We start from the raw sequence: 27,862 nt of genomic DNA on the forward strand, positions 1-27,862 counted from the left end.
TGTTGCAAACACTGCTGCCAGATAGCTAAAGACACATGCACACTCCTGAGCTCACCTAGGATTAGTCTTTAAAAAGGACAATACAATTAAATACAGTAGAACTGCACAACCAATAAGTACATAGAAAAAGAATATACTGCTATTGCATTATCTTTTATTGACAAATTTCAAAATTTGACAGCCCCTTGTATCATGTAGCAGTAATCAGCCAATAGTTGAAGAAAGCAACAATCCACTCCTTTCTTATGCATAAAACCAGAACTTTATTTGATGCATTTAAAACAGCATAGAAACTCCAATACTTTCTCGTAGCGTGTTTAGCTCTAAGGCTTACGCGTTTCAGCTGTCAAGCCATAGTCATAGCCTGTTAGTGATGTGCCTTACACAGGTATTTAAAACAAATGCAGAATTCTAATTGGCTGTACTGCAGATTCAATTAAAACACAAATTACGCCCACTAACTATTTAAAAGCCTACTACCTGCAAGAGTAAAAGTCAAGTGAGTGCATCTTGTATACTGCTACAAATCAAACACATGTTAACCATATATCAATAATATCAATTAACCATGTATCAATAATTTTAAAAATATATGTAAAACCATCAAATTGTTACAAAAAAGAGACAGTCATTGTAATATTGTATACTATACATAAATACATATCAAGTAATATGAAGCTGCATAGAATGGATACAGCACATTCTTATGTTTATGTGTATGTTGTTTAAATGACTAGTAGAATTAAATCTGCAACTGAGTTTTATACAGATACCCCCCCATTAAAGAAGTTATATACCATAAATTGGGACTGTAGACTCCCATGGGATATATTTGAATAATGCCCCATGTTTTTACCAGTCAATAGGCTCAACGTTTTTTTACCTACCCTATAATGGGAATGGGTATATCTCCCAAAAGGAGGAACTTGAACTTAGTACCCTGACAACGTGGGTGCATACCTCACTAAGGGAGATTCTAGTGAAGAGAGAAAAAAAGAGAAAAGAAAGAAGAAAGAGAAAACATCAGGAAGCCCGTAGACCCTGGGAGAAGCTACTCCCAGTAGTTTATCATATCAATCACAGACTCATATACGTATACACTGGGAACTGTTGCACATGCTCAGTACTAGCTGTACTAAGCAAAATTAACAGTAGAAGTTAATAGGAAATTTGTTAAAAATGACATACTCACCCAATCTATTTAACTTTAATTTTTAGTTTACTGTCCCTTTTTTAATTTCTAATAAAAAAAATAAGTTCTGTCAATGTTCACTTGAGAGAAATATTCAAAATACCTCACCCCTGACCATAGTTGTCATTTCTAGACACAATGCAGCAGAAGTAACCACATCAATGATGGGTTTCATACCTCTGCCCACTCTGCTCTACCCCAAAACAACCAATGTAATTTGCACACAATATGTACAAAATATTCAATAATGCAATATTTGGTCTATTTTGAAAATTGGAGATTCATGTGTCACTTTTCCAAATACCAAAATAAGGTCAGTTTGAAAGAATGCCTGATATAGTGGATACTGGACAAAAGCACATACTATATACTGAATATTCCTTTAAAACATACCTCAATTGGCATATTGGAAATTGCTTGATATTCATTCTGATGAATAATAGTTATGGTATAAGTTGCCTTTTTGTTGGGTTCATCAAAACACGGAAATGATTTCCGAGCATCTGTTGGTTCATGATCAGTTGCAGCAATGCTCCTTTAAAAACAAAAATAAATGAACAAATAAACAACTTAGAATGTGTATATTAGATACATTTATAAAAACATTGTGAGGGATATAACCTTATCATAAAGCAAAATTTTCAAAAAGTGAATATTTAACTATTCCCTCATTTATAATGCTTCAGAAATACAAAAAGACATATACATGCATTATATATCTTTACATACATATTATTACAATGAACAGATTTCACAGTGCTATATGCAATGTAGCAATTATTGGACACAAATGGGTAGAGGGCCCTGCCAAGAGTTGCACTGTTTTAAATCAGCTCTTATGAAGGTGATCTACAAAATGGCTGGGTTCATAAGCTTACATGCTAAGGGGGTTCAAGGGGATAATAAAGGAGGAGAGGTACTGAGGTAAGAAAATGTTAGTGTATATTGTATGCATCCCTGAACAGTAGAGTCTTTAAGGAGCTCTTCTAACTTTGAAAACTAGGAGAGAGTTTTGTGGAGCGAGGCAGAGAGTTCCAAAAGATAGGAGCCCATCTGGAGAAGTCTTGTAGATGGGAATGTGAGGAGATAACAAGAGAAGTGAAGAGGAGGAGGTCATGAGTAGAGAGAAGGGGACAGGAGGGAAAGTATCTGAAGACAAGATCTAGGATATAGGGGGGGCAGTGTTATTGCCTTGAATGTCAGAATCAGGATTTTGTGTTTTGTTCTGGAGGTTAGAAGAAGCCAGTGAAGGGATTGTCAGAGAGGTTAAGCAGATGAGGAGGAGTGGCATGTATGGAAGATCATCTTTGCAGAGGCATTCATTATAGATTATAAAAGAGATAGACGGTATCTAGGAAGACCAGAGTGGATGGAGCTGCAATAGTCAAGGTGGGAAATGATGAGAGAGTGGATTAAAACTTTAGTTGTGTCTTGTGGGAGGAAGTGGCTAAGTTTTGAAGATTTTTTAAAGGTAGAAACGGCAGGAATTTTCCAAAGACTGGATATGGGGAGTTAAAGAAATATCTGAGTCAAGTTTGGTCCCAAGACATCAGGCATGCGGTGTCTGGGAAATTATTTTATTATCAATAGTTATAGAGAGAGCTGGGAGATAGTGATTTTGGAGGAAAGGGGGAAATTTATGAGCTCAGTTTTAGAGAGATTTAGATTAAGGTAGTAAGAAGACCAAGATGAAATATTAGAATGACAGTTATTGACACAAGTTAGGTAGATTTGGGTATCAGCATACACATGATATTGAAACCCATGGGACTTTATTAAGGAACTTAAGGATGACATATAAATTGAGGATAGAAGGTGACTAAGGATAGAGACCTGTGGTACTCCATCAGAAAGTAATAAAGGGGCAGAGGATGCACCAGAGGCTACATTAAAAAGGTACAGTTAGATATGTAGGAGGAAAACCATTAGAGGGCTGTGTCACAGATACCGAAGGACTGGAGGGTTTGGAGCAAGAGAGAGTGGTCAGCAGTATCAAAATATTGAAGACAGATCAAGAAGGATTAAGAGAGAAGTGTCCTTTAAATTTTGTTGTAATTAATATCCTTAATGATTGGTGCTTCTGTGGAGTGTTGGGGGTGAAACCAAAAGTGCAATGGATCAAGGAGGGAGTTTATTGTGAGGAAATGTGATAAACGTGTATATATGAGCATTTCCAGAAGTTTTGAGGCAAGGGGAAGTAGAGAAATAAGGTAGTTGTATGGGGATGTTGGATTAAGAGAAGGTTTTTTCTGAGAATAGCTCTGGCTAGTGCGTGTTTAAGGGATGAGGGAAATCTAGCAGTGCTAAGGGAATGATTGAAAATATGTCTGAGGATTGGATTAAGTGTAGGAAAGAGGGATGGCAGTAGTTGTCAGGGAATGATATTGAGGGAAGGTGAGAGGAAGATATAATGGTAGAAACTTCTTCATCAGTAACAGGGGCAAAAGAGCTGAATTTGTGGCTTTGTGGGTTTTGGACATTTGCGAATGGTTGAGGAAGTTGGAGTAGTATGTTGATAGATTATTTAGTTTATGATGGAGTTGATTTTGTTGTTGAAGTGGTAATATGATGTGCGGGTGGTCAGAAAAGGGTATTTAAAATGTAAAAGAGAAGTTTTGGGTTTGAAGAAAGGGTATATATATAAGTAACACACTCCAACCTCCCCTCTGATGAGACTAGAACCCTTAAAGAGACAGTAAACACCTTGTAATTACAAGAGATTTCTGTGGTGTTGCTACGGAATAATATAATCACACAAATCTTAACTGTTTTTAAAACAATTAGGGATAGATTACAAGTGGAGCACTAATTAATTGTACGCCCGCAAATGGGCCAATTCAAACGTTTGCAGGCATGCGATAAATAACCTGCCATTACAAGTGGATGGTTATTGCTACCACAAGCTCGAGGTAGCAATCAGTGCTCAGAAAATTAACCGGAGATCAGATCTGGTTAATTTTCCAAAAGTGCCCCAAGTGGCCCCAAAAAACCGCAGTGTGTATTTTATTAAAAAATAAAAATTGTAGCATTTTTATTTTTTAATAAAATAACTTGACAAAGCAGTTTTTAATGCTGAAAATGTTGGTGGCTGTGGGGTGCCTTTTCATTGCAGTCTATGGGAACTGTGTGTTCCCAGTAAATATCTATGTATTTGCTTATATACATATATATTTATGTGTCAATATGTGTTATATACGGGTTAATTTCTGCTGCGTAACTTACAGTGTAGGCTCCTCCGTTTATGCACTATCGCACGTGAACCCCCAGGGGCAAAGAGAGGCAAAGAGGAAAAAAAAATTGAGAAAAAAAAAATGAGAAAAAAAGAGCAAAAAAATATATATAATTTTATTTTTTATTATTATTATTATTATAATTGTGTAATAATCATTTCATCATTACTAGTCCATCTCTGCTCAAGTGTGTATGTAGGTAAAGTTACCAGGCAGGCTCTCAGACAGGCTGTGTATCATGTATTTTTTATGTACATATTATTTAACTGTAAACAGGAAGGGAGCTAGGACCGGGCGGATGCCGGACGACAGAGCAGAGCCCAGACTCCAGAGCAGAGTGCTGCACTGACGTCACCACCAGGCAGACCCACACCGCATCAGTCTCCTCCTCCTGATTTTGTCCCGACCCAACCAGCCCAGGCACTGCGGCTGCTGTCTCTTGTGTGCTGCGCGCCATCACGCCCACGGTCACCTGACCTCCTATCCTAAACCTGTTCGCACGTGCGATACAGAGAGCCCCTATCATGCACAATGATCTCTATGCATCACTGTGCAGGCGTAGCTCCTCCCAGCCCGGCATCTGTAATAGAGCCTTAACCGCACAGGCTGAAGTGTGCGAATCACTTTAGCCTGTGCTCTGCCTCCTCCCACAGTCTGCCTGAGCTCGCCTCTGATACGCTGTTACGTACACGTGATGGCCCCCACAAGGCTCCTCCCCCTCAACGGCGCGAAAATCGCATTTAGGAGATAGCCGTTGAGCGGATAGGAGCCTTGTTTAAGAGCTCTGTGTTGTGTGCAACTTGCCTCTCTTCTTTTCTGTTTTAATTTTAAAACGAATAAAGACTACTACTAAGAGAATTCTACTACTAGGTCCTACAGTGGTTACTGCTGCCTGACTGAGTCTGTGACTAGTGACTCGCAGAGAGTTAGTTAGATCATTAGATAGGGAAGGGTAGGGAGGTCCGAGGAATCTTGCCTTAAAAAAATATTTTGCTGCAGGCCTGCAGCTTATTAGTTGGTTTGTTAAACTTTTACACTTGTTGACAAGTTGAGACAGAGAGAGAACAGACAGATTAGACAGTGTCAGTGGACAGTGTGTGTGTGAGAAAAAAAAAAAAAGTTCATTTTTATTTTTACTTAGAAAAAACAGATACAGACAGTCAGATTAGAGTATTTAGGTAGAGAGTTCTTTAGTGGAGTAATTTGGGAATAATAAAATAATATTTTTTAGCAGATTTTATATCAGATTGCAATTAGAAGTTTTGCAAAAAAAGTTAAAAAAACATTTTTTTTAAAACAAAGCAGTTAACTGCTGTGCTGCTGATATTAGTTGTGACCGTTGACAGCTGTCACGGTTTCTTATTCTTACCATTAATACATTTAAGTATTTTAGCAGATTAATTAATTAGTAGATTGCAATTAGAAGTTTTGCAAAAAAAGGTAAAAGTTTTTGTTTTTTTAAAAAAAAGCATTTAACTGCTGTGCTGTTGCTGATACTACTTGTTGACCGTTGACGGCTGTTACGGTTGCTTACCATTAATACATTTAAGTATTTTAGCAGATTAATTATCAGATTGCAATTAGAAGTTTTGCAAAAAAAGGTAAAAGTTTGCATGTTTACTCATAATTTGTATGGTGTATGTACACTTTGGTTATGTATAGTATTTCACTCATTTACCTATTTTTGCTTATATTGTTGAAACAACTATTTTCATAGCATGTTTTATTTACCTTATTGTATTATCATGCTATGTTTCAGAATGTATGGATGCAGAAGTCCTATTTTGAGCTGCAGGAAATCGAGGATCTGGGCAATTTTCAAGAAATTCAAGCAATTGCATGACTGTTATAAATTGCAATATGTAGTAGTGACATTAATATTATTAATAGTTCATTTATATACATTTTGGTTGTAGCTAAAAGTCGATATCTTTACTTTTGATGTTTAAGTTTATGTATCATTTGTGCATTGGGAGTTAATATCCTTACCGTGAGTTCAGTAGAAATTTCTGTGCACTATTTTCGAAATTTGTTCCTATTGGTGCCTATAGCAAAAGGGTGGGTCCCTTCTAGCCAATGGGAGTGGACTGCTTCTCTTTTTAAGGAGCACACGGCATTGTTTTAATCAGGTAACGAGTAAGGCAATCTGCTGAAACGCGTATACCTGTTCACTTGCAGTCTGTAAATATAGCAGATTTTTCTCTGTTCAGTCTTAACCCCGGGGTGGTTATTTTCCCCCCCCCCCCCCTCACACTGTTTGTTTTTGGTTCATTATTGACGAACCGCTTTGTGTGTGTTTATTCACTCATTAGCGCATGTTTAAATAAACATTTTTGTTACACACTTATACCTGTGCTCCTCGCATTCTTATTTATACGCTGTTGCTGATACTACTTGTTGACCGTTGACGGCTGTTACGGTTGCTTACCATTAATACATTTAAGTATTTTAGCAGATTAATTATCAGATTGCAATTAGAAGTTTTGCAAAAAAAGGTAAAAGTTTTTTTAAAAAAGAAGTTAACTGCTGTGCTGCTGAGCTACCTACCTACAAGTTATATGTTAGATAACAACCGCAAAACTATAAAACTATTAACTTGTATATTTTCTAACAGCTGCAGAGCTACCTACCTACAAGTTATATATTAGATATTCAATATAAAGAAGGGAGATAGTACAGCAACCGCAATTAGATTGCTATAAATTATAGACAGGGATTTCAGCACATATTTTTTTTATATTTATAAATAGCTCAGAAAAAATTCTAAAGCTCCGCTAAAATAGCGGTAAGTGTAATCTAAACACATTCACCACATTCCCATATGTCACCCAGAGTCTATGTAAGTTAGTAAGTTACCACTTAATAAAAGAACACATGAATCAATGAGTCAGGAAACGTGATTGGACAAATGCATAAGCACAGATTCAGCTATGCAGTTTTATTGTAGTTCACACAGAGCTAAAACAAAAAGCTAAACAGAAATGAGCTGTCTAAATTGACAACACTTCCACTAGTGGGTGGTTACGTGTAAACGTAAAATCTGCCACCATAGTGATCATTGAGGATCTATGTCAAGGCAGCACATGTATTTAATTAGACGATAAGTAATTTGCACTTAAAAAACTTCATGAGATGTTAAATGTAATGCTTAAATCATGTGCACTTTACCTAAATTTGGCCAAATTGTGCAATAAACCTCCTCAAAATAATTCAGAAGAGAACAGTATAGTCTGTAGGGGGCCAATGAAACAACACCAGTAACAGCGGGCACCACCAACTATATGAGAGGTATCAGGTGTCATGTTATAACGTGTCAGGATCTATGTTTCTTAACCCCAGTATATACAGACTAACTGTGAAAATAAACATTAAGCAATATGCATATGCTAATTTATACAATAATTCCCAAGACAAGAAAAAGTTATGGGGATAGAACATAACAACTCCAGTATTCAGCGGGCACCACCAAAGGTAAAGGTATCCGGTGTCATGAATAATTTCTTTTCTGGATCTATGTTAGGACTACCCCAAAACAAATCTTTTTTCGTCTTTCACAGTTGCATATATATTGATGATAAAATAAAGAGCATTTTAACCCATTATACTTGATGCATAAAAATGCCAGATAGAAATAGAGAGAATGTACACAAATAGTTATTATAACGGTGTAAGTTGATCACCCTTTAAAGAGCTTAAATATGTCCCATAAGTAGGAGCCGTGTGTACAAATGGTGCATCAAAACACCCTCTGATATCCAAATATTAATGAGCTGAAAAGTCAGATGGTAAGCGCTCAGTTAGTTATACAACCGTGTGTTAGCTTCCTGTGAAAGGATTTCCAAATGGTTTCTGTGTGAGAATAGACTTCTATTCGGCAAACATGCTACACTTAGCACAGCGTGGACGCCACAGCGATCTGTCCTTCATGCACGTCCATCTCCACTTCCTACGTCACTGCCGACTATACTGTTCTCTTCTGAATTATTTTGAGGAGGTTTATTGCACAATTTGGCCAAATTTAGGTAAAGTGCACATGATTTAAGCATTACATTTAACATCTCAAAGTTTTTTAAGTGCAAATTACTTATCGTCTAATTTAATACATGTGCTGCCTTGACATAGATCCTCAATGATCACTATGGTGGCAGATTTTACGTTTACACGTAACCACCCACTAGTGGAGGTGTTGTCAATTTAGACAGCTCATTTCTGTTTAGCTTTTTGTTTTAGCTCTGTGTGAACTACAATAAAACTGCATAGCTGAATCTGTGCTTATGCATTTGTCCAATCACGTTTCCTGACTCATTGATTCATGTGTTCTTTTATTAAGTGGTAACTTACTAACTTGCATAGACTCTGGGTGACATATGGGAATGTGGTGAATGAGTTTAGATTACACTTACCGCTATTTTAGCGGAGCTTTAGAATTTTTTCTGAGCTATTTATAAATATAAAAAAAATATGTGCTGAAATCCCTGTCTATAATTTATAGCAATCTAATTGCGGTTGCTGTACTATCTCCCTTCTTTATATTGAATATCTAAATATTTTAAGGGTCTGCACATTTGTCATTTTTTCCTTCATATAAGGTTTTTGTTACACCTGGGCGTTGCCATATAGTCCAAGGTAAAGAATCAAATTTCTGGCTTTACTAGCCTCCCTTTCCCTATCTTATCTTTGTAAGTTATATATTAGATAACAACCGCCAAACTATTGAACTATTACTTCAAGTTGAGTTGTATATTTTCTAACAGCTGCAGAGCTACCTACCTGCTACCACAAGTTATATATTACATAACAACCGCCAAACTATTAAACTGTTACTTCTAGTTGAGTTGTATATTTTCTAACAGCTGCAGAGCTACCTACCTACAAGTTATATATTAGATAACAACCGCCAAACTATTAAACTATTACTTCAAGTTGAGTTGTATATTTTCTAACAGCTGCAGAGCTACCTACCTGCTACCTACAAGTTATATATTACATAACAACCGCCAAAATATTAAACTATTACTTCAAGTTGAGTTTTATATTTTCTAACAGCTGCAGAGCTACCTACAAGTTATATATTAGATAACAACCGCCAAACTATTAAACTATTACTTCAAGTTGAGTGTATATTTTCTAACAGCTGCAGAGCTACTTACCTGCTACCTACAAGTTATATATTACATAACAACCGCCAAACTATTAAACTATTACTTCAAGTTGAGTTGTATATTTTCTAACAGCTGCAGAGCTACCTACAAGTTATATTACATAACAACCGCCAAAATATTAAACTATTACTTCAAGTTGAGTTGTATATTTTCTAACAGCTGCAGAGCTACCTACAAGTTATATATTAGATAACAACCGCCAAACTATTAAATTATTACTTCAAGTTGAGTGTATATTTTCTAACAGCTGCAGAGCTACCTACAAGTTATATATTACATAACAACCGCCAAACTATTAAACTATTACTTCAAGTTGAGTTGTATATTTTCTAACAGCTGCAGAGCTACCTACCTGCTACCTACAAGTTATATATTACATAACAACCGCCAAAATATTAAACTATTACTTCAAGTTGAGTTGTATATTTTCTAACAGCTGCAGAGCTACCTACAAGTTATATTACATAACAACCGCCAAACTATTAAACTATTACTTCAAGTTGAGTTGTATATTTTCTAACAGCTGCAGAGCTACCTACAAGTTATATATTAGATAACAACCGCCAAACTATTAAACTATTACTTCAAGTTGAGTGTAGCTGCAGAGCTACCTACCTGCTACCTACAAGTTATATATTACATAACAACCGCCAAAATATTAAACTATTACTTCAAGTTGAGTTGTATATTTTCTAACAGCTGCAGAGCTACCTACAAGTTATATATTAGATAACAACCACCAAACTATTAAACTATTACTTCAAGTTGAGTGTATATTTTCTAACAGCTGCAGAGCTACCTACAAGTTATATATTAGATAACAACCGCCAAACTATTAAACTATTACTTCAAGTTGAGTTGTATATTTTCTAACAGCTGCAGAGCTACCTACAAGTTATATATTACATAACAACCGCCAAAATATTAAACTATTACTTCAAGTTGAGTTGTATATTTTCTAACAGCTGCAGAGCTACCTACAAGTTATATATTAGATAACAACCGCCAAACTATTAAACTATTACTTCAAGTTGAGTGTAGCTGCAGAGCTACCTACCTGCTACCTACAAGTTATATATTACATAACAACCGCCAAAATATTAAACTATTACTTCAAGTTGAGTTGTATATTTTCTAACAGCTGCAGAGCTACCTACAAGTTATATATTAGATAACAACCACCAAACTATTAAACTATTACTTCAAGTTGAGTGTATATTTTCTAACAGCTGCAGAGCTACCTACAAGTTATATATTAGATAACAACCGCCAAACTATTAAACTATTACTTCAAGTTGAGTGTATATTTTCTAACAGCTGCAGAGCTACCTACCTGCTACCTACAAGTTATATATTACATAACAACCGCCAAAAAATTAAACTATTACTTCAAGTTGAGTTGTATATTTTCTAACAGCTGCAGAGCTACCTACAAGTTATATATTAGATAACAACCGCCAAACTATTAAACTATTACTTCAAGTTGAGTGTAGCTGCAGAGCTACCTACCTGCTACCTACAAGTTATATATTACATAACAACCGCCAAAATATTAAACTATTACTTCAAGTTGAGTTGTATATTTTCTAACAGCTGCAGAGCTACCTACAAGTTATATATTAGATAACAACCACCAAACTATTAAACTATTACTTCAAGTTGAGTGTATATTTTCTAACAGCTGCAGAGCTACCTACAAGTTATATATTAGATAACAACCGCCAAACTATTAAACTATTACTTCAAGTTGAGTGTATATTTTCTAACAGCTGCAGAGCTACCTACCTGCTACCTACAAGTTATATATTACATAACAACCGCCAAAATATTAAACTATTACTTCAAGTTGAGTTGTATATTTTCTAACAGCTGCAGAGCTACCTACCTACAAGTTCTATATTAGATAAGAGCAAAGGACTGTTCTTTGTGTGTAAACTAACAGTTAAGATGGCACTTAGTAAAATGAGTGTGTCTGAGCTAAAGCAATTACATTTTTCAACGTTGCCCATTGAAAGAAAAATTTAAATTAAAATGCTCAGGCCAACACCTATGCTTAACCTTACAAACAAAAAGTGGAGGTGATAGAGTCACTTCCACAAAAGAATGCGGTTTTAGCACTCACTGTCTTAACCTCATGTGCGGCGTTTACTTCCAGAGTCTAAAACTTAACTTTTATTAGTTTAGTTAAAATAATTGGAGAAGGGGGAAAAAGAAGGGGGAAACATAAACGATTAAAAACCTAGGATAAAGTAGTCTTGTATAGATTGTGTTGTATGCAATAATCTATGTAAATAGGCCTTTGGGGTATGATAGCCCAGATAATTATATTACAGTATAATCTATACAGAAATCTCTGCGGTACACCGGTTCAATTCTATAAGACTGAGTAGATGTAGTGTAGGTTATTATAACGATACCCAGTAGAGAGTTTACTTAAGCTCAGCTTGGTAGCACGGATGTCTTATACAAAAAGAAATCAGTTAAATACTGATACAATATGTTTATGTATAAATATTGTTGTTATCCATCCTCTGAGACTTTAATTTATTTGAAATGATCTCTTACATATAGGATAATCTACACAAAAAATGCTGGTTGTCTAGTGTAGGAAACGATAAATGTATTAGAGTACAGGGCTACTAGAATTCTCTAGAATATCTGAGATAAGATAGTTGCTGGTATTATTCTTCAGTTGTTTATTATTGTATCAATATAAGTCACTTAACAGGGGCTGAATTGTTGCTACTGCTATTTTTCCTTGCACTCTCTTTTATGTTTACTTATCATAGGGTTAATGTCAAGTAAATTGGTTTGTATGTAGTATAGTATCCCACTGCCTCATATATAGTTGCGTTTGACCCTCTGGTTTAAAGTGATTTTGTATTGAGAATGAGCTAGGATATAGTGTAATCAAGCTATTATTCTTTCAAATTTACATATATCTTACTCAATTCTATTTCGTAATAGCTAAGTGTATATTAGAGAAGCCCTAGCTATTCTGTATTTTCACGTTAACTAGTGATGTGATATTCAGCATACAAGGTAACTTTATTTTTGTAAGGCAGGGATTTAGTTACTATTCCTGTGCAAATCCCAATACACTGTTAAATAGTGTTATTGGTTATTGGTATGATTAAATCAGAATATTGTGGTGTAATAGTACCACTACACAGTGTAGAATATACAGGTCTTGTTTTGTGCATAAGTTGTGATTTCTGAACTTCATTAAAGTTTTAACAGTGCTGCTTACAATGTTGTGCAGCACCTGAAGTGATTGTTATAGTGAGTTATACTTTACTGAGTTCGAATTCCCTTAGCATAGATACTATCACTTTAATGCATTCACAGTTAACATTTCATAACTTTAAACATAAAAGGTCACTTTATTTTTGTGAAGCAGAGATTTAGTTACTTTTCTTGTGCAAATCCCAATACACTGTTAAATAGTGTTATTGGTTATTGGTATGATTAAATCAGAATATTGTGGTGTAATAGTACCACTGCACAGTGTGAAATATATAGGTCAGTATTTTATGCGTCAGTTGTGATTTCTGAACTTCATTAAAGTTTTAACGGTACTGCTTATAATGTTATGCAGCGCCTGAAGTGATTGTTATAGTGAGTTATACTTTACTGAGTTCGAATTCTCTGAGTATAGATAGTGTTACTTTAATATATTCACAGTTAACATTTCAGATGTACAATTCTGTTCCCCAAACGAACCGTAATGTGGTTAATTTTAATTTATTTAGGCAGCAATCGTGTGCCTGCAGGGAACTCGCTATATGTAACTCAATACTCTGTTACTATTTGCGCTTTAGTACACTTATGTAATATAATAGGTCTTGTTGTAACTATAATTTTATTGTACACAAAATAGTATCACGCTACCAGCGTGTAGTTTATTATGTTGGTCTGTTATTGTGAATCTATCTCATAATTCTTAGTCTGAATTAGCAGTTATCTATGCTGTTATTGGCTATGTTTGTAGTCTAAATTAGCCCAGTTACCCATATAGATACCCCATATCAACTTTAGCCATCTTGTAACCGTTAGTCGACAATATGTTACTAGTAAGCTGTAAAAAGTTATGACTTTAGGTTACTGGTATAGATGGTATTAGTTAATGAGTATCCCTTTCAAAAGTTTCCTAAGTAGTGTACCACGCTGACAACCTATTGGTACCGGTGGACCCCAATAATCGTAACCGACTACTTCTTCCTAATTTTTAAAACAAGAGCTTAACAATGCTCTATCTCTACACCTAACGCGTTTTGCCCGTATAGGGCTTTATCAAAGGCGGCGGGCCGCCCGTCTCTGAGAAATTTAAACCCGGTATGAACCGGAAGTTCCGCCTTAGAAATTTTCTGATTCGGCAAATCTATCTGTCAATCAAGTCCTCATTTTTTCTGGTTGTGGGTCCCGGATGTTGTTAAGGAGGATTTGACTATATCGGCTTAAGGTGGAATGTATTGAAATAAAGTCAATTTGATGTACGTGTGTTGTTATGTATGTACATAGTTTTGACAATCCGTTCCGATATACTACCATCCAAGGCAAATTAGTTTAATTGTATCTTAAACAATTTAGTAACAAGAGAAATTGTGTTAAGATAAGAGAATTAATGATTTTCTATATTCATAGGTCTCCATAGAACAAGGACAATAAGCCGATATAGTCAAATCCTCCTTAACAACATCCGGGACCCACAACCAGAAAAAATGAGGACTTGATTGACAGATAGATTTGCCGAATCAGAAAATTTCTAAGGCGGAACTTCCGGTTCATACCGGGTTTAAATTTCTCAGAGACGGGCGGCCCGCCGCCTTTGATAAAGCCCTATACGGGCGAAACGCGTTAGGTGTAGAGATAGAGCATTGTTAAGCTCTTGTTTTAAAAATTAGGAAGAAGTAGTCGGTTACGATTATTGGGGTCCACCGGTACCAATAGGTTGTCAGCGTGGTACACTACTTAGGAAACTTTTGAAAGGGATACTCATTAACTAATACCATCTATACCAGTAACCTAAAGTCATAACTTTTTACAGCTTACTAGTAACATATTGTCGACTAACGGTTACAAGATGGCTAAAGTTGATATGGGGTATCTATATGGGTAACTGGGCTAATTTAGACTACAAACATAGCCAATAACAGCATAGATAACTGCTAATTCAGACTAAGAATTATGAGATAGATTCACAATAACAGACCAACATAATAAACTACACGCTGGTAGCGTGATACTATTTTGTGTACAATAAAATTATAGTTACAACAAGACCTATTATATTACATAAGTGTACTAAAGCGCAAATAGTAACAGAGTATTGAGTTACATATAGCGAGTTCCCTGCAGGCACACGATTGCTGCCTAAATAAATTAAAATTAACCACATTACGGTTCGTTTGGGGAACAGAATTGTACATCTGAAATGTTAACTGTGAATATATTAAAGTAACACTATCTATACTCAGAGAATTCGAACTCAGTAAAGTATAACTCACTATAACAATCACTTCAGGCGCTGCATAACATTATAAGCAGTACCGTTAAAACTTTAATGAAGTTCAGAAATCACAACTGACGCATAAAATACTGACCTATATATTTCACACTGTGCAGTGGTACTATTACACCACAATATTCTGATTTAATCATACCAATAACCAATAACACTATTTAACAGTGTATTGGGATTTGCACAAGAAAAGTAACTAAATCTCTGCTTCACAAAAATAAAGTGACCTTTTATGTTTAAAGTTATGAAATGTTAACTGTGAATGCATTAAAGTGATAGTATCTATGCTAAGGGAATTCGAACTCAGTAAAGTATAACTCACTATAACAATCACTTCAGGTGCTGCACAACATTGTAAGCAGCACTGTTAAAACTTTAATGAAGTTCAGAAATCACAACTTATGCACAAAACAAGACCTGTATATTCTACACTGTGTAGTGGTACTATTACACCACAATATTCTGATTTAATCATACCAATAACCAATAACACTATTTAACAGTGTATTGGGATTTGCACAGGAATAGTAACTAAATCCCTGCCTTACAAAAATAAAGTTACCTTGTATGCTGAATATCACATCACTAGTTAACGTGAAAATACAGAATAGCTAGGGCTTCTCTAATATACACTTAGCTATTACGAAATAGAATTGAGTAAGATATATGTAAATTTGAAAGAATAATAGCTTGATTACACTATATCCTAGCTCATTCTCAATACAAAATCACTTTAAACCAGAGGGTCAAACGCAACTATATATGAGGCAGTGGGATACTATACTACATACAAACCAATTTACTTGACATTAACCCTATGATAAGTAAACATAAAAGAGAGTGCAAGGAAAAATAGCAGTAGCAACAATTCAGCCCCTGTTAAGTGACTTATATTGATACAATAATAAACAACTGAAGAATAATACCAGCAACTATCTTATCTCAGATATTCTAGAGAATTCTAGTAGCCCTGTACTCTAATACATTTATCGTTTCCTACACTAGACAACCAGCATTTTTTGTGTAGATTATCCTATATGTAAGAGATCATTTCAAATAAATTAAAGTCTCAGAGGATGGATAACAACAATATTTATACATAAACATATTGTATCAGTATTTAACTGATTTCTTTTTGTATAAGACATCCGTGCTACCAAGCTGAGCTTAAGTAAACTCTCTACTGGGTATCGTTATAATAACCTACACTACATCTACTCAGTCTTATAGAATTGAACCGGTGTACCGCAGAGATTTCTGTATAGATTATACTGTAATATAATTATCTGGGCTATCATACCCCAAAGGCCTATTTACATAGATTATTGCATACAACACAATCTATACAAGACTACTTTATCCTAGGTTTTTAATCGTTTATGTTTCCCCCTTCTTTTTCCCCCTTCTCCAATTATTTTAACTAAACTAATAAAAGTTAAGTTTTAGACTCTGGAAGTAAACGCCGCACATGAGGTTAAGACAGTGAGTGCTAAAACCGCATTCTTTTGTGGAAGTGACTCTATCACCTCCACTTTTTGTTTGTATGCTATTGTTGTGCGGTAGCACCCCTCCCTCTAACAGCACAGATTAATTTCATATTAACGTAAAATTATTGACCACTATAGAAATACTGGGGAGTGTGTCTGAGTGTAGTGCCATTGCTCAAACTCGTTTCCAATAACCTATGCTTAACCTTACCCAGGTGACAAAATGTAAAACTAGATATTACAAAAGAGAATTCAAACCCGAGGTATATGATAAATATCCATGGATTAGCGGTTGTGAATGATCTAACAGGCTCTTTTGTTTTTATTGTCTCCTGTTTGCAAAACTAAGTGGGGATTCAAGCTGGGTGAGTTATGGTGTCGCCGATTTATCACATTTAAGTCAAAAAACAAATAAACATAATTGCTCCCAATCACATTTAAACTCCACATTAGAATTTAATTTGCTTGGAAGGGTTGATATTCGGCAACAACTTGACAGTGCATCTCGTTTGAATATTAAAAAACATAATGAGCAAGTAACGAAAGATCGCTATGTTCTTTCCAATATAATTAATTGCATTTTATTTTGCGGCGCATTTGAGCTTGCACTTCGAGGACATGATGAACGCGATGATTCATTAAATCCAGGCATTTTCTGAGGTCTTATAAACTTCTCAGCAGAACTTGATGCATCTCTAAAAGAACATCTCGCTAGTGCCACTGTTTTTAAAGGAACGTCAAAAGAAATTCAAAACGATTTATTAGACTGTATGCTTACTGTTTGCCAGAACCAAATAAAGAAGGAAATCTCAAATGCAAGTTTTGTAGCAGTGATAGCAGATGAAACTACTGATGTTTCATCTGCCTTCCAATTGGTTGTTGTTTTTAGATACATTATAGGTAACGGACAACCGGTAGAGAGATTCTGGGAATTCACTAATCCAGCTGGACATGATGCAGAATCTATAGCTACATGTATTCAAGCTACTTTGGAAAAAGTTCTAGACAACCCAGAGAAACTGATATCACAGAGTTACGACGGTGCAAGTGTGATGAGTGGTCAGCATGAAGGTGTTCAGGCTATAATTAAACGTACCTACAAGAATGCACATTTTGTGCATTGATACGCACATCAGCTCAATTTATTTGTCAGCCAAGCAAGCAGTCAAAATCAACAAGTTAGAGTATTTTTTTCAAACCTAAGTGACATTACTAACTTTTTTAGTAACTCGCCACAAAGGATAGCTATTCTAGATGAAACTGTTAGAAGAAGGATACCTCGTGGTTCAGCCACCAGGTGGAATTTCAAGAGTCGAACCATCAATACAGTTTTTGAAAACAGGGAACAGTTAATTGAATGCATGGAAAAAATAGAGTCAACATCGAAAAAAGAAATAGCTATAAATCAAGCAGGGGCTATTCGGCGTATGTTACAAGACTCGGTATTCGTCTTTTGGCTTACAGTTTTTCACAATATTATGCCACATGTAGATGTGTTATACAACCAACTTCAGAAAACACAAACAGATGCGGCACTTATTCGAAAACATATTAACACTTTCCAGCAGACAATGTAAAACGAAAGGAATAGAATGGACACAGTGACCATGACGATATCAGAAACAGAAGAAACATCTAGGAAAAGGAAGAGAGAAAATATTCACATTGCTCAGACTGTGGCAGCTAAAGAGATATGCGATGTTATCACGAATCAAGTATCAGCTTCTTGACCAAACATGAATGGTGCCATTAGTCTTCTACAGTTTGTAATAGCAAATAACTTGGACAGTACTTTCTCGGAGACCTACAAACTGTTGCAAATTATTTCAACTATTCCCGTGACAACTGCTGAGGCTGAGAGATGTTTCTCAACTTTAAAACGAATTAAGACATTTCTAAGGAGCACCATGACTGAGGAAAGACTGACCTCTCTAGCCATGCTGACAATTGAAAAACAATTGATAAATGACATTCCTAAATTCAACGAAAATGTTATTGATTTATTTGCCTCAAAAAAAGACAGGCGGATTGACTTGATTTACAAAACTTGTACTTGAGTTATAAACATTGTTTTAATGTTTACCTTTGAAGTAAATTATTAAGCACTAGTGTAATAGAAATAATCTTCTTTTGTACTAGAAAGTAAAATGTTGGTGTATTTATCTTCATGTTGCCACGGCCTTTGGCTGCGTTGCCTAATATCGAACACTGGGGGCTGGGGCGACAGTAATTGAAATGTGGTTGTATTTCTCTATAAAGTGGAAGGTTCTTTAAATCCAGGAATATATATGTTTTCATAAATGTACATTCAATATTCTTATTATTTTGCAGCTTTAATTAATCATTTGGTTAATATATATATATGTTATTATATAATTTAACTGAGCATGTATATTTTAGACTAGACATGGGCAGGTAGTGTAGGCTCCTCCATTTGTGCACTGTTGCACGTGAACATGGCTATACTGAAGAGTATGCATTCATAGATTTAAGATGTCTGTGTCCACTGTGAGGAACACAGTGAGCAATGCATGGTGAGGATATGGAAGACCACAAGCACAGTTCTTGTTAAGGCCAGAAGTGGCAGGGCAAGTAAAATATCGGAGAGGGCCAGAGGCAAAGGCAAAGGATGGTGAGAATGGTCAAAAACAGCCCACAGAACACCTCCAAAGACCTGTACTACTGGGAATATTGTTGAGGGTCCACTCAGATACTTGAGAATAATGTTGAGGAATCAGTCACAAACTTCAGTTGAAGTTACACCCAGGCCGGGGCTGGATATTTCAAGAAGACGATGACCAAAAACACTGCTAGTTCAAATGGGTGGGGCCATTTGAGGGACATGCCTTTCACAAAGGGGTGTGGCTTTTAAAAATGGGTGTGGCTTGTTAAAAAGGGCGTGGTTTTTAAAAAGGGGCGTGTTTTTAAAGGGGTGTGGCTTTCTAATAGGGGCAGGGTCTCGTGCACCCCCATCCTAAAAATTCACCAGCCGCCACTGGTAACTTACTCCCTTTACTGCGCTAGTGAAACATAGCATGAGTACAAGGCTCCAATTAGAGCCTATGGAAGCTCGCTCTCATGAGCGCAAAGCTTCCAAGCAATATGAACCTGAGGTAACTTGTAATGCCAGCACACATTAGCGTGCGCTAGTATTACTCAGTTGAGTGCAAATATCTCTTTCAACTTGTAATCTAACCCTCAGGAGCTGATTTATCAAAGTAGCTGTAGCGTATCATGTCTGCTAGACATCATTGAATGCCGACAGCATATGCTGTTGGCATTTTACATTGCATAAGCAGTTCTATTGCAATTCCGCCCCCTGCAGATTCGTAGCCGCTAGCAGAGGGTGTCAATCAACCCGATCAGAGGCAGCGGACCAGTTAAGGAGCAGCGGTCTTAAGACCGTTGCTTCATAACTGCTGTTTCCGGTGAGCCTGAAGGCTCACGGGGAAACATGGCCCCTGATGCCCCTTCGGCCCTTGATAAATCAGCCCCTTAATATCCTTTTTACTGCAATTATATTTCAATAGCAAAACTCCACCCACCATTTGCCTTATTTGGAGGAACCAACCTGGGCTTTAGTCTGCAGACAACAAAGCTAGTCACTGTTGTAAAGTTAGTATAAAGTGAATTGTTTTTCAGATAATATATTAACCCTTTCACTGATAAGGCTTTTTCACCCCATTGCTGAGCTAATTTCAAGTTTTTTTGATACCTACATTTAAACCATATTGTAAGTCAAATTTCAGTGATTCACCCACACAAATGATAAAAGTTTTTTTTTTTCCCAGCAGGCCCAGCAGATTCACAATATTGATAATTTATTACAGGTTAGATAGCTGCAGAAAAAAACTGCTGAAAACTGGCATAGATTTTAGTAAATAATAATATTGAAAATGCCCCAGTAACCACTGCTGTTGCGGTGATTACCTTACAAAGGTCTAGATTACAAGCGGTGCAGTATTTTTTTATTTTCACAATCGTGAAAACTCTGCTTGTCGTATTGTCGTATTACAAGTTCCACAAAAAAACGTGTTTGCGCTAACGTTAACCCAAAAAGTGCAAAAAACCTAACTTAAGTTTTCGCGTGCATGTATTCCCCCATAGAAATCAATGGAGAAAAAAAAGAAAACTAAACACCCAAGATCGCGCAAACACCATTGCATTTTCATATTCCCCATAGAAGTCAATGGAGAGAAAAAAAAAATGTTGAAGAAACAAACACACACCCATCGCTCAAACATCATAGCATATTAGTAAATGTGAAATATTTACAGTAAATACATAGTTAAAATCTTTATTAACGGTGATACTAAACCCACATTTTTTTTCTTCCATGATTCAGATAGAGCATGACATTTTAAGCAACTTTCGAATTTACTCCTATTATCAATTTTTCTTCGTTCTCTTGCTATCTCTATTTAAAAATCAGGAATGTAGGGGGGCGGAGCCTAGCCACTGAACGGAATGGCTGCAATCTGTTAGTGCTCCGTGGTCCTGAGTATACCTTGTCAAAACTAGGGATGATCAATTAGCTAAACTCCAACAAAAAGTACTCAGGAAAGCTCCACTGACCCAAAGCTTACTACCGGTCAGGTCCTGGAAAGCAGCGGTTAGCAGAGCGGAGGCGCCGACACAAACAGGCAGCAACACAGGCCGAGCAGCGCGCCAACCACCCTCTAACAGACTGAGCCCTGCTGTAAACTAAGAGGCATCACACATGCGGGGCACCCCCGGGACCCGCCAGCTTAGCCGAGATCACCAACGGCAGCATACCCGCACTCCTGACAACAGCTTCAGCTTGCTGCGATCTGGCCGAGAACCGACAGGCCGCATCCACGTGGTTACCCGGTGATCCTGGATGGGTAGGCCTGTACGGGGAGATTGTGAAACGAACGAGACCTCACTACACGGAGCTCCCTCCTGATAACTCCTTACCTCACACTGTGATTGGGGCTTGCCACATGCAGAAGGCCGCACTTACATGGCCGACCGGAGAAATTGGAGAGGTGGGCCTTAACAGAGGACTGACGACCCCTCCGAAGGGAGCCTTTTACCTAGAACACGCTGACCTTAAACAGGGATAAGAACAACACACGCTGGGGACTGCAGAAACTCGGGTAAGCCGGGCACGCACCATACACACTGCATTAGGGGAATATAAATCAGAACTGTCTATAGCCCATTACAACTTCCCCTTATAAGCTCTGGTCCTACAACATAGCAGAAGGGATATACTGCCTCACCCCTAATCTGAACAGGAGAGAGGCTCCCTGTGACCAGATTAAAACAATATAGTAGTTAGCCGGACACGCTGGTTTGAAAACAAGGCCACACAGAAAGCACTCAACAATAGCATTGCTTTCTAGCAACATGACAAGTAAAAAGAATAACAAACCCCAAAAGGGAACGCATTCATCAGTGATGGAGAACTTTTTGATAGCCGCAGATCCCTCTAACAAGCCCGCACAAGATAACACAGGGCAGCAGAACCTAGCACAAGCAAATGACCAAGCACACATTATTCAATCACACGGATATCTCACAAAAAACGACATTATGCATCTTTCTTCAAAGGATGACATTAAAAATGCAATGTTGGACTTTAAGAATATGTTTGGTGAACTTAAGAGGGACATGGGAGCAGTAAGCAGGCGGGTCACACAGGTCGAAGAAAAACAAGAGACTCTCAGTTCGGATATGCAGCAGCAAGCAAGTTACTTACAGGCCCAGGAGGGCACTGTACAAGGTCTCATGGAGAGAATAGAAGACCTTGAGAACAGGAGTAGGAGGAGCAACCTAAGACTGAGAGGTATCCCAGAGACTGTTGACCCCCCTGCTCTCCAGCAGTATATACAAGACTTCGTCAAACATCTCAAAGCTGACCCCACTGTTCCAGATATACAAATTGAAAGGGCCCACAGAGCACTGCGCCCCAAACCCCCTAATAGAGCTCCACCAAGAGATGTCATAATGAAATTCCTCTCATTCAAAGAAAAAGAGGAGGTGCTTAAACTCGCAAGATCCAAGCATCCGCACCCGCTAAGGTTTAGGGGAACGGAAATCCAGGTGTTCTCGGACTTGTGTCCCGCAACTCTACAAAAAAGAAGAGATTTAAGGCACATTACCTCAGCTCTTCGTGAAAAACGGATCCCATACAGATGGGGTTTTCCTACCAGTATTATAGCAACCAAGAACAACACCACCCACACTCTGAAAACCCCGGAAGATATTCCAGGCTTTGTGCAGGCTCTGGGGCTCGACATCAGACCACCTAGAGAGGGGGAGGCTGCTCCAAACCACAGAAATCAGGAAGATGCTCGCCAAATATGAGCAGAAGAAGCCACTCTTTTCATAGGTGTCCTTGGTATGGCACACATACCTCTACTGCCCTAAATGAGCTCTCCTTTTGTCACTGGCATCAGTGAGATAACCATCCCACACAAGGTCCTTGATCCCTGGACAGAAGCTGAAGAGCATTAAGGTCGTATGTTTATTTGTATCGTTGTAACTATAATATATGCTGTTCCATAGACTCTTTAAATCACACAGGACATTTGGACAACAGGCCTTGCAGAGACATTTTGCCTACAAGGCGGAACTTTGTACCAATGTTTAGCCTTAATCTGCCTCTCAGCCTCATGTTAGAATAATGTCATAGGAAGCAATGTTGCATGTCACTCTAACTATGCACCCGATATTTGTTATGTATGAAAAGTTATAACCTTTAATTGGAACGGAATGTGACACATCCATTTAAGTGGGGGAAAAATGCCAGAGCCCCCCTAACGATAGACATAGTCAGGTACACCACTTCAAGGGCATTTAACTTTAGAACAGTAATAGAACGATAAGTAGAGAAGTAGGAACCACAAAGCACCAATAACCAATTTGAGTATCAGAGAGTTTTATTATAACTCCTTAAGAATACAGGGTTGTACACATAGAATAGCACAACAGCTAAATAAGCCACATATGGAGTGTCTCTCAGAAGGCCGAAACCCCAGCATCACACATTATAAGCTACTTCACGCTCTAAGAACATTACACCCCATTAGATTATATGACACATGCATCCTCAGTCTGTTACCCACGTGAAGGATACGACATAGGATGGGATGGGCAAACATCATTAGACTATCGCACAGACATGCACACGCCTAAATTTAAGGGTAGTAGGGGACAATAGTACAGATAGGCAACTTAGTCAAAGACGCCCCCAAGGATCCCCTACCACAAGTACTTACTATTAACACACTTAGATCATTCCTAGTTACAAAAGTTATTTATATGTTTATGATTCTGGCAAGGTATACAGGGACAACTACCCCTGTTTGGTTTAGTAGTTGATATTGATATTGCACTGTAAAATATAAAACTTGATTATATTGTTGTTTATTGCAAAAACCTCTTTTTTTTCTTCTTTCTCTCTTTTTCTTTAGTCCTTCCTCTCTCTCCCTTTTTTTTCCTGGTTCCCCCACCTTGTCCTCCTCTCACCCTTGTACTGTTACATAGGCTGCAAACTTTTAGTATAGCACCCTATACCTATCTTGAGAAGGACCCTCTACTGCACTTGAACTAACCCTTTTACACATACTCTTTTCGCCACTCTTCACCCCTCCTCGTCTCTCCCTTCCCCCTTTTTTTTTTTTTTCTTTCTTTCCTCCCCCCTTTCTTCCCACTCCCCGTCAGCTCCCCTCCCTGTGCCCGCTACCCCTCCTGCTGTGCGCCCTACTCCGCCCCCCTCCCACCTGTATACACCTCCTCGGGATCTCATCTCTGACAACTCCCCCTTTCTCCCTATTATTGGCTTGGACCCACCCCACAACAAGATGCAACGCCCCTGTCAAGCCCACCCTTTGGAGCTTATCTCCATAAACGCGAAAGGACTGAACAGCCCCAACAAGCGTTCCATAGTGTTAAGGGACTTACAGAGAATGGGGGGAGACATAATTTACCTACAAGAAACCCACTTCTCGACTGCACATGAGCCTCAGTGGTTCAGTCGACATTACCCAACTGCATACTTCGCCTCGACCCCACACAAAAGGAATGGGGTAGGAATCCTCTTTCGCGAAGGTATACCCTTCCAGATGACACAGATTCACAGAGACCCCGAGGGTAGATGTTTGCTCCTAACTGGCACTCTATATGGTAGGCCCATAACGCTGGTCAACGTCTACTGCCCTAACACATCCCAGCACCTCTTCTTTCAGAAGGTCTCTAGTAAAATAATGGAACTTCGGATCGGTGTCCTCCTCCTTGGTGGGGATCTGAACGCGGCACTAGACCCCACGCTTGACACCTCGAACGGCATCTCAAGCGCCCCTCAGAAAGTACGGAGGCGCATAACCGCTATATTAGCAGAGCTAGCTCTACATGATATTTGGCGCACACACCACCCACAGCTGAAAAATTATACCTTCTATTCCCACCCGCACCGGAAATACTCTAGGATTGATTACCTGTTCACTGACTCTACAGGACTCATAATCACTAGGAGCAGCAACATCTCTGCGATCACCTGGTCGGATCATGCTCCGGTGAGCTGCTCAATACAATGGCCCACGGTTCCGATCACCCCCTTTGTGTGGAGGCTAGATGATACGCTTCTGGCAGACCCGATATTTCAATTAGAAATTCGAAAAGCCCTGACTGAATTCTTCCAAATCAATGCCTCTGAGCAACTAAAAGCCACCACCATCTGGGAAGCACACAAGTGCACCATCAGAGGCCTGTTGATTAAGCACAAGGCGAAGCTCAAAAGACTTTGTAGAGAACGATACAAAAGTCTCCTCTCACAGGTCGAAAGAGCTGAAGAGGCCCATAAGGCCTACCCCCAAGATGAAGCACGATTGACTCATCTGCTTTCCACCAGGAAAACTTTATTGCAATTCCTCCAGGAAGGCTATCAAAAACAAGCTCTTATACTCAAGCAGTATTACTTTGAGCAGGGCGACAAACCTGGCAAGCTTCTAGCCAGGGCAATTGCGAGAAAGAGAACAAAAGCATATGTACATCATATGACTAACGCACAGGGAACAATATGCTCCGACGGCAATTCAATAGCAGACAGCTTCCGGACCTACTATGAGTCCTTATATAACCTGCCCTCCCCTAGCCAGAATGAGCAAGCACCTCCAGCAGCTGAGACCGACGAAGAACGCATCCTGACATATCTTGAAAACACTGAGCTCCCATCCCTTTCTAAACCAGACTCTGAGTCTTTGGACCTCCCATTTTCAAACGAGGAAGTCCACAAAGCCATAAAAGACCTACCAACGGGTAAGTCCCCAGGGCCTGATGGCTATGGACTCAAATATTATAAACTCTACGCAGACCTTCTTGTCCCAAAACTAACAAACTTGTTCAACACACTTGCAGAGCACCCCACCCTACCGAACTCCATGCTCGAGGCGCACATAGCGGTGATCCCCAAGCCAGGAAAACCCCAAGATAAGCCTGAGAGCTATAGACCGATCTCGCTGCTCAACGCAGACGTCAAAATACTGGCAAAGATCTTGGCAACCCGCCTAAACAGACTCCTGCCGGACCTCGTCTCAACCGACCAAGTGGGGTTTATCCCCTACCGGGAGGCAAGAGACAATACCCTCAAAGTACTACAACTGATAACCCACGCCCACTTGAACAACATGCCACTGGCCCTGGTCACAACCGACGCTGAGAAGGCGTTTGACCGGGTCAGCTGGCAGTTCATTCGGAATACCTTGTTAAAATTTGGATTTGGTCCTGGCTTCATCAATAAGGCTATGTCCTTATATTCAGCCCCAAACGCCAGGGTGAGAGTAAATGGGACTCTTTCAAATACCTTTTTAATAAGGAATGGGACAAGGCAGGGGTGCCCTCTGTCCCCCCTCCTCTTTGCCCTCTCTATTGAGGTGCTGGCGAGCAGAATTAGAGCCAACCGGGAGGTTAGGGGTTTCGTTATAGGAAAAACGGAACATAAATTATCAATGTATGCCGACGACATACTCCTCACCCTTTCAGACTCCGTTGAATCACTGAAGGCAGCTCTGGAGGAGTTCGGATCCTACGGACGGGTCTCGAATTTCCTCCTCAACCCATCTAAGTCAGAAATACTAAATATCACGGTCCCTGCGGACGCCTTTGCCGACGGTAAATCAAACTGCCCAATAAAGGTAGCTGATCATAACATTACTTACCTGGGTATCACGATCACTCGGGATCTGACAGAGATCATTGAACTAAACTACAAAAACATCAGTGAGGAGGTCATAAAAGACCTCAACAACTGGAAAAAGAAAACCATCTCGTGGCTTGGCCGCATCGGGGTGGTTAAAATGAACATCCTCCCAAGAGTTCTGTATATAATGCAGACAGTCCCTGCACTGGCGGCAACTGGTTATCTTAACCATATCCAAACCGCCATGGAATCATACATATGGAATGAGATCAGACCCAGGATCAGGAAGCGCACCATCTACCTCCCTAGGGAGAGGGGTGGGCTCGGGGTACCATTGCTGAGGGAGTATCAGGAATCAATCTTTCTTCAGCATATTGTCGAGTGGTGCAGAAATTCCCCAAACAAGAGATGGATACAGGTGGACAGTGAGATCCTTGGTAGGCGAAACACTGGATCACTGGCTTGGATCACAGAGGGGAAACGCCCCCTGGAGGTCTCGTCATACCCACTGATATCTGATACCCTTAAGATCTGGGATAAAATCCTGGTAAGGGAACCCTCTATTTCCTCCAGGACATCGCCCAATATACCAGTCCATGACAATCCGGACCTAGGTATAGAAACTGAACCACTAACCCGGAGAGGCAGCTATACTCTGGGTGAGACAACAATCTCTAACATTTTGCATCAGGGGAAACTCAAACCGCACTCAGACCTCATGGAATGGGATGGAAACATGTTCTCATCATGGTACAGGTATGCGCAGATCATGCATTATTATACAACGCACAAGGAACGCACTGCTCTGAGCAGGCAAAGGACTCAGTTTGAATCCATGTGCGTAGCACAACAGACCCCAACTCGCTTGATTTCAAGCATATATAGGATACTCCTGATGAGGGGTGGATCGGAACTCCCGTCATACACTACTGCATGGCAAAATGAACTAAACACAGAAATATCTCCCAAAGACTGGGACAAAATCTTCATGAAAACCAAAAGGGCCTCGGTTTCGGCACGACTGCAGGAAATGCACTATAAGCTGCTGAGCCGGTGGTACCTCACCCCTTCGAGGCTTCACAGGATATACCCCCAAGCCGGGAGG

At 38.8% G+C, this 27,862-nt stretch overlaps 1 protein-coding gene across 1 annotated transcript in view; it reads right to left on the reverse strand.

The window, feature by feature from the left end:
• Positions 1-27,862, reverse strand: part of ENPEP (glutamyl aminopeptidase) — a 123,773-nt gene that overhangs the window by 71,402 nt on the left and 24,509 nt on the right. Inside the window, exon 2 of the mRNA XM_053703539.1 lies at positions 1,586-1,727. Within this exon, the coding sequence (XP_053559514.1) occupies positions 1,586-1,727 (142 nt within the window). The remainder of the gene's footprint in view (positions 1-1,585; positions 1,728-27,862) is intronic.

Source organism: Bombina bombina, chromosome 2 (genome assembly GCF_027579735.1).
Source record: "Bombina bombina isolate aBomBom1 chromosome 2, aBomBom1.pri, whole genome shotgun sequence".
Taxonomy (NCBI): domain Eukaryota; kingdom Metazoa; phylum Chordata; class Amphibia; order Anura; family Bombinatoridae; genus Bombina; species Bombina bombina.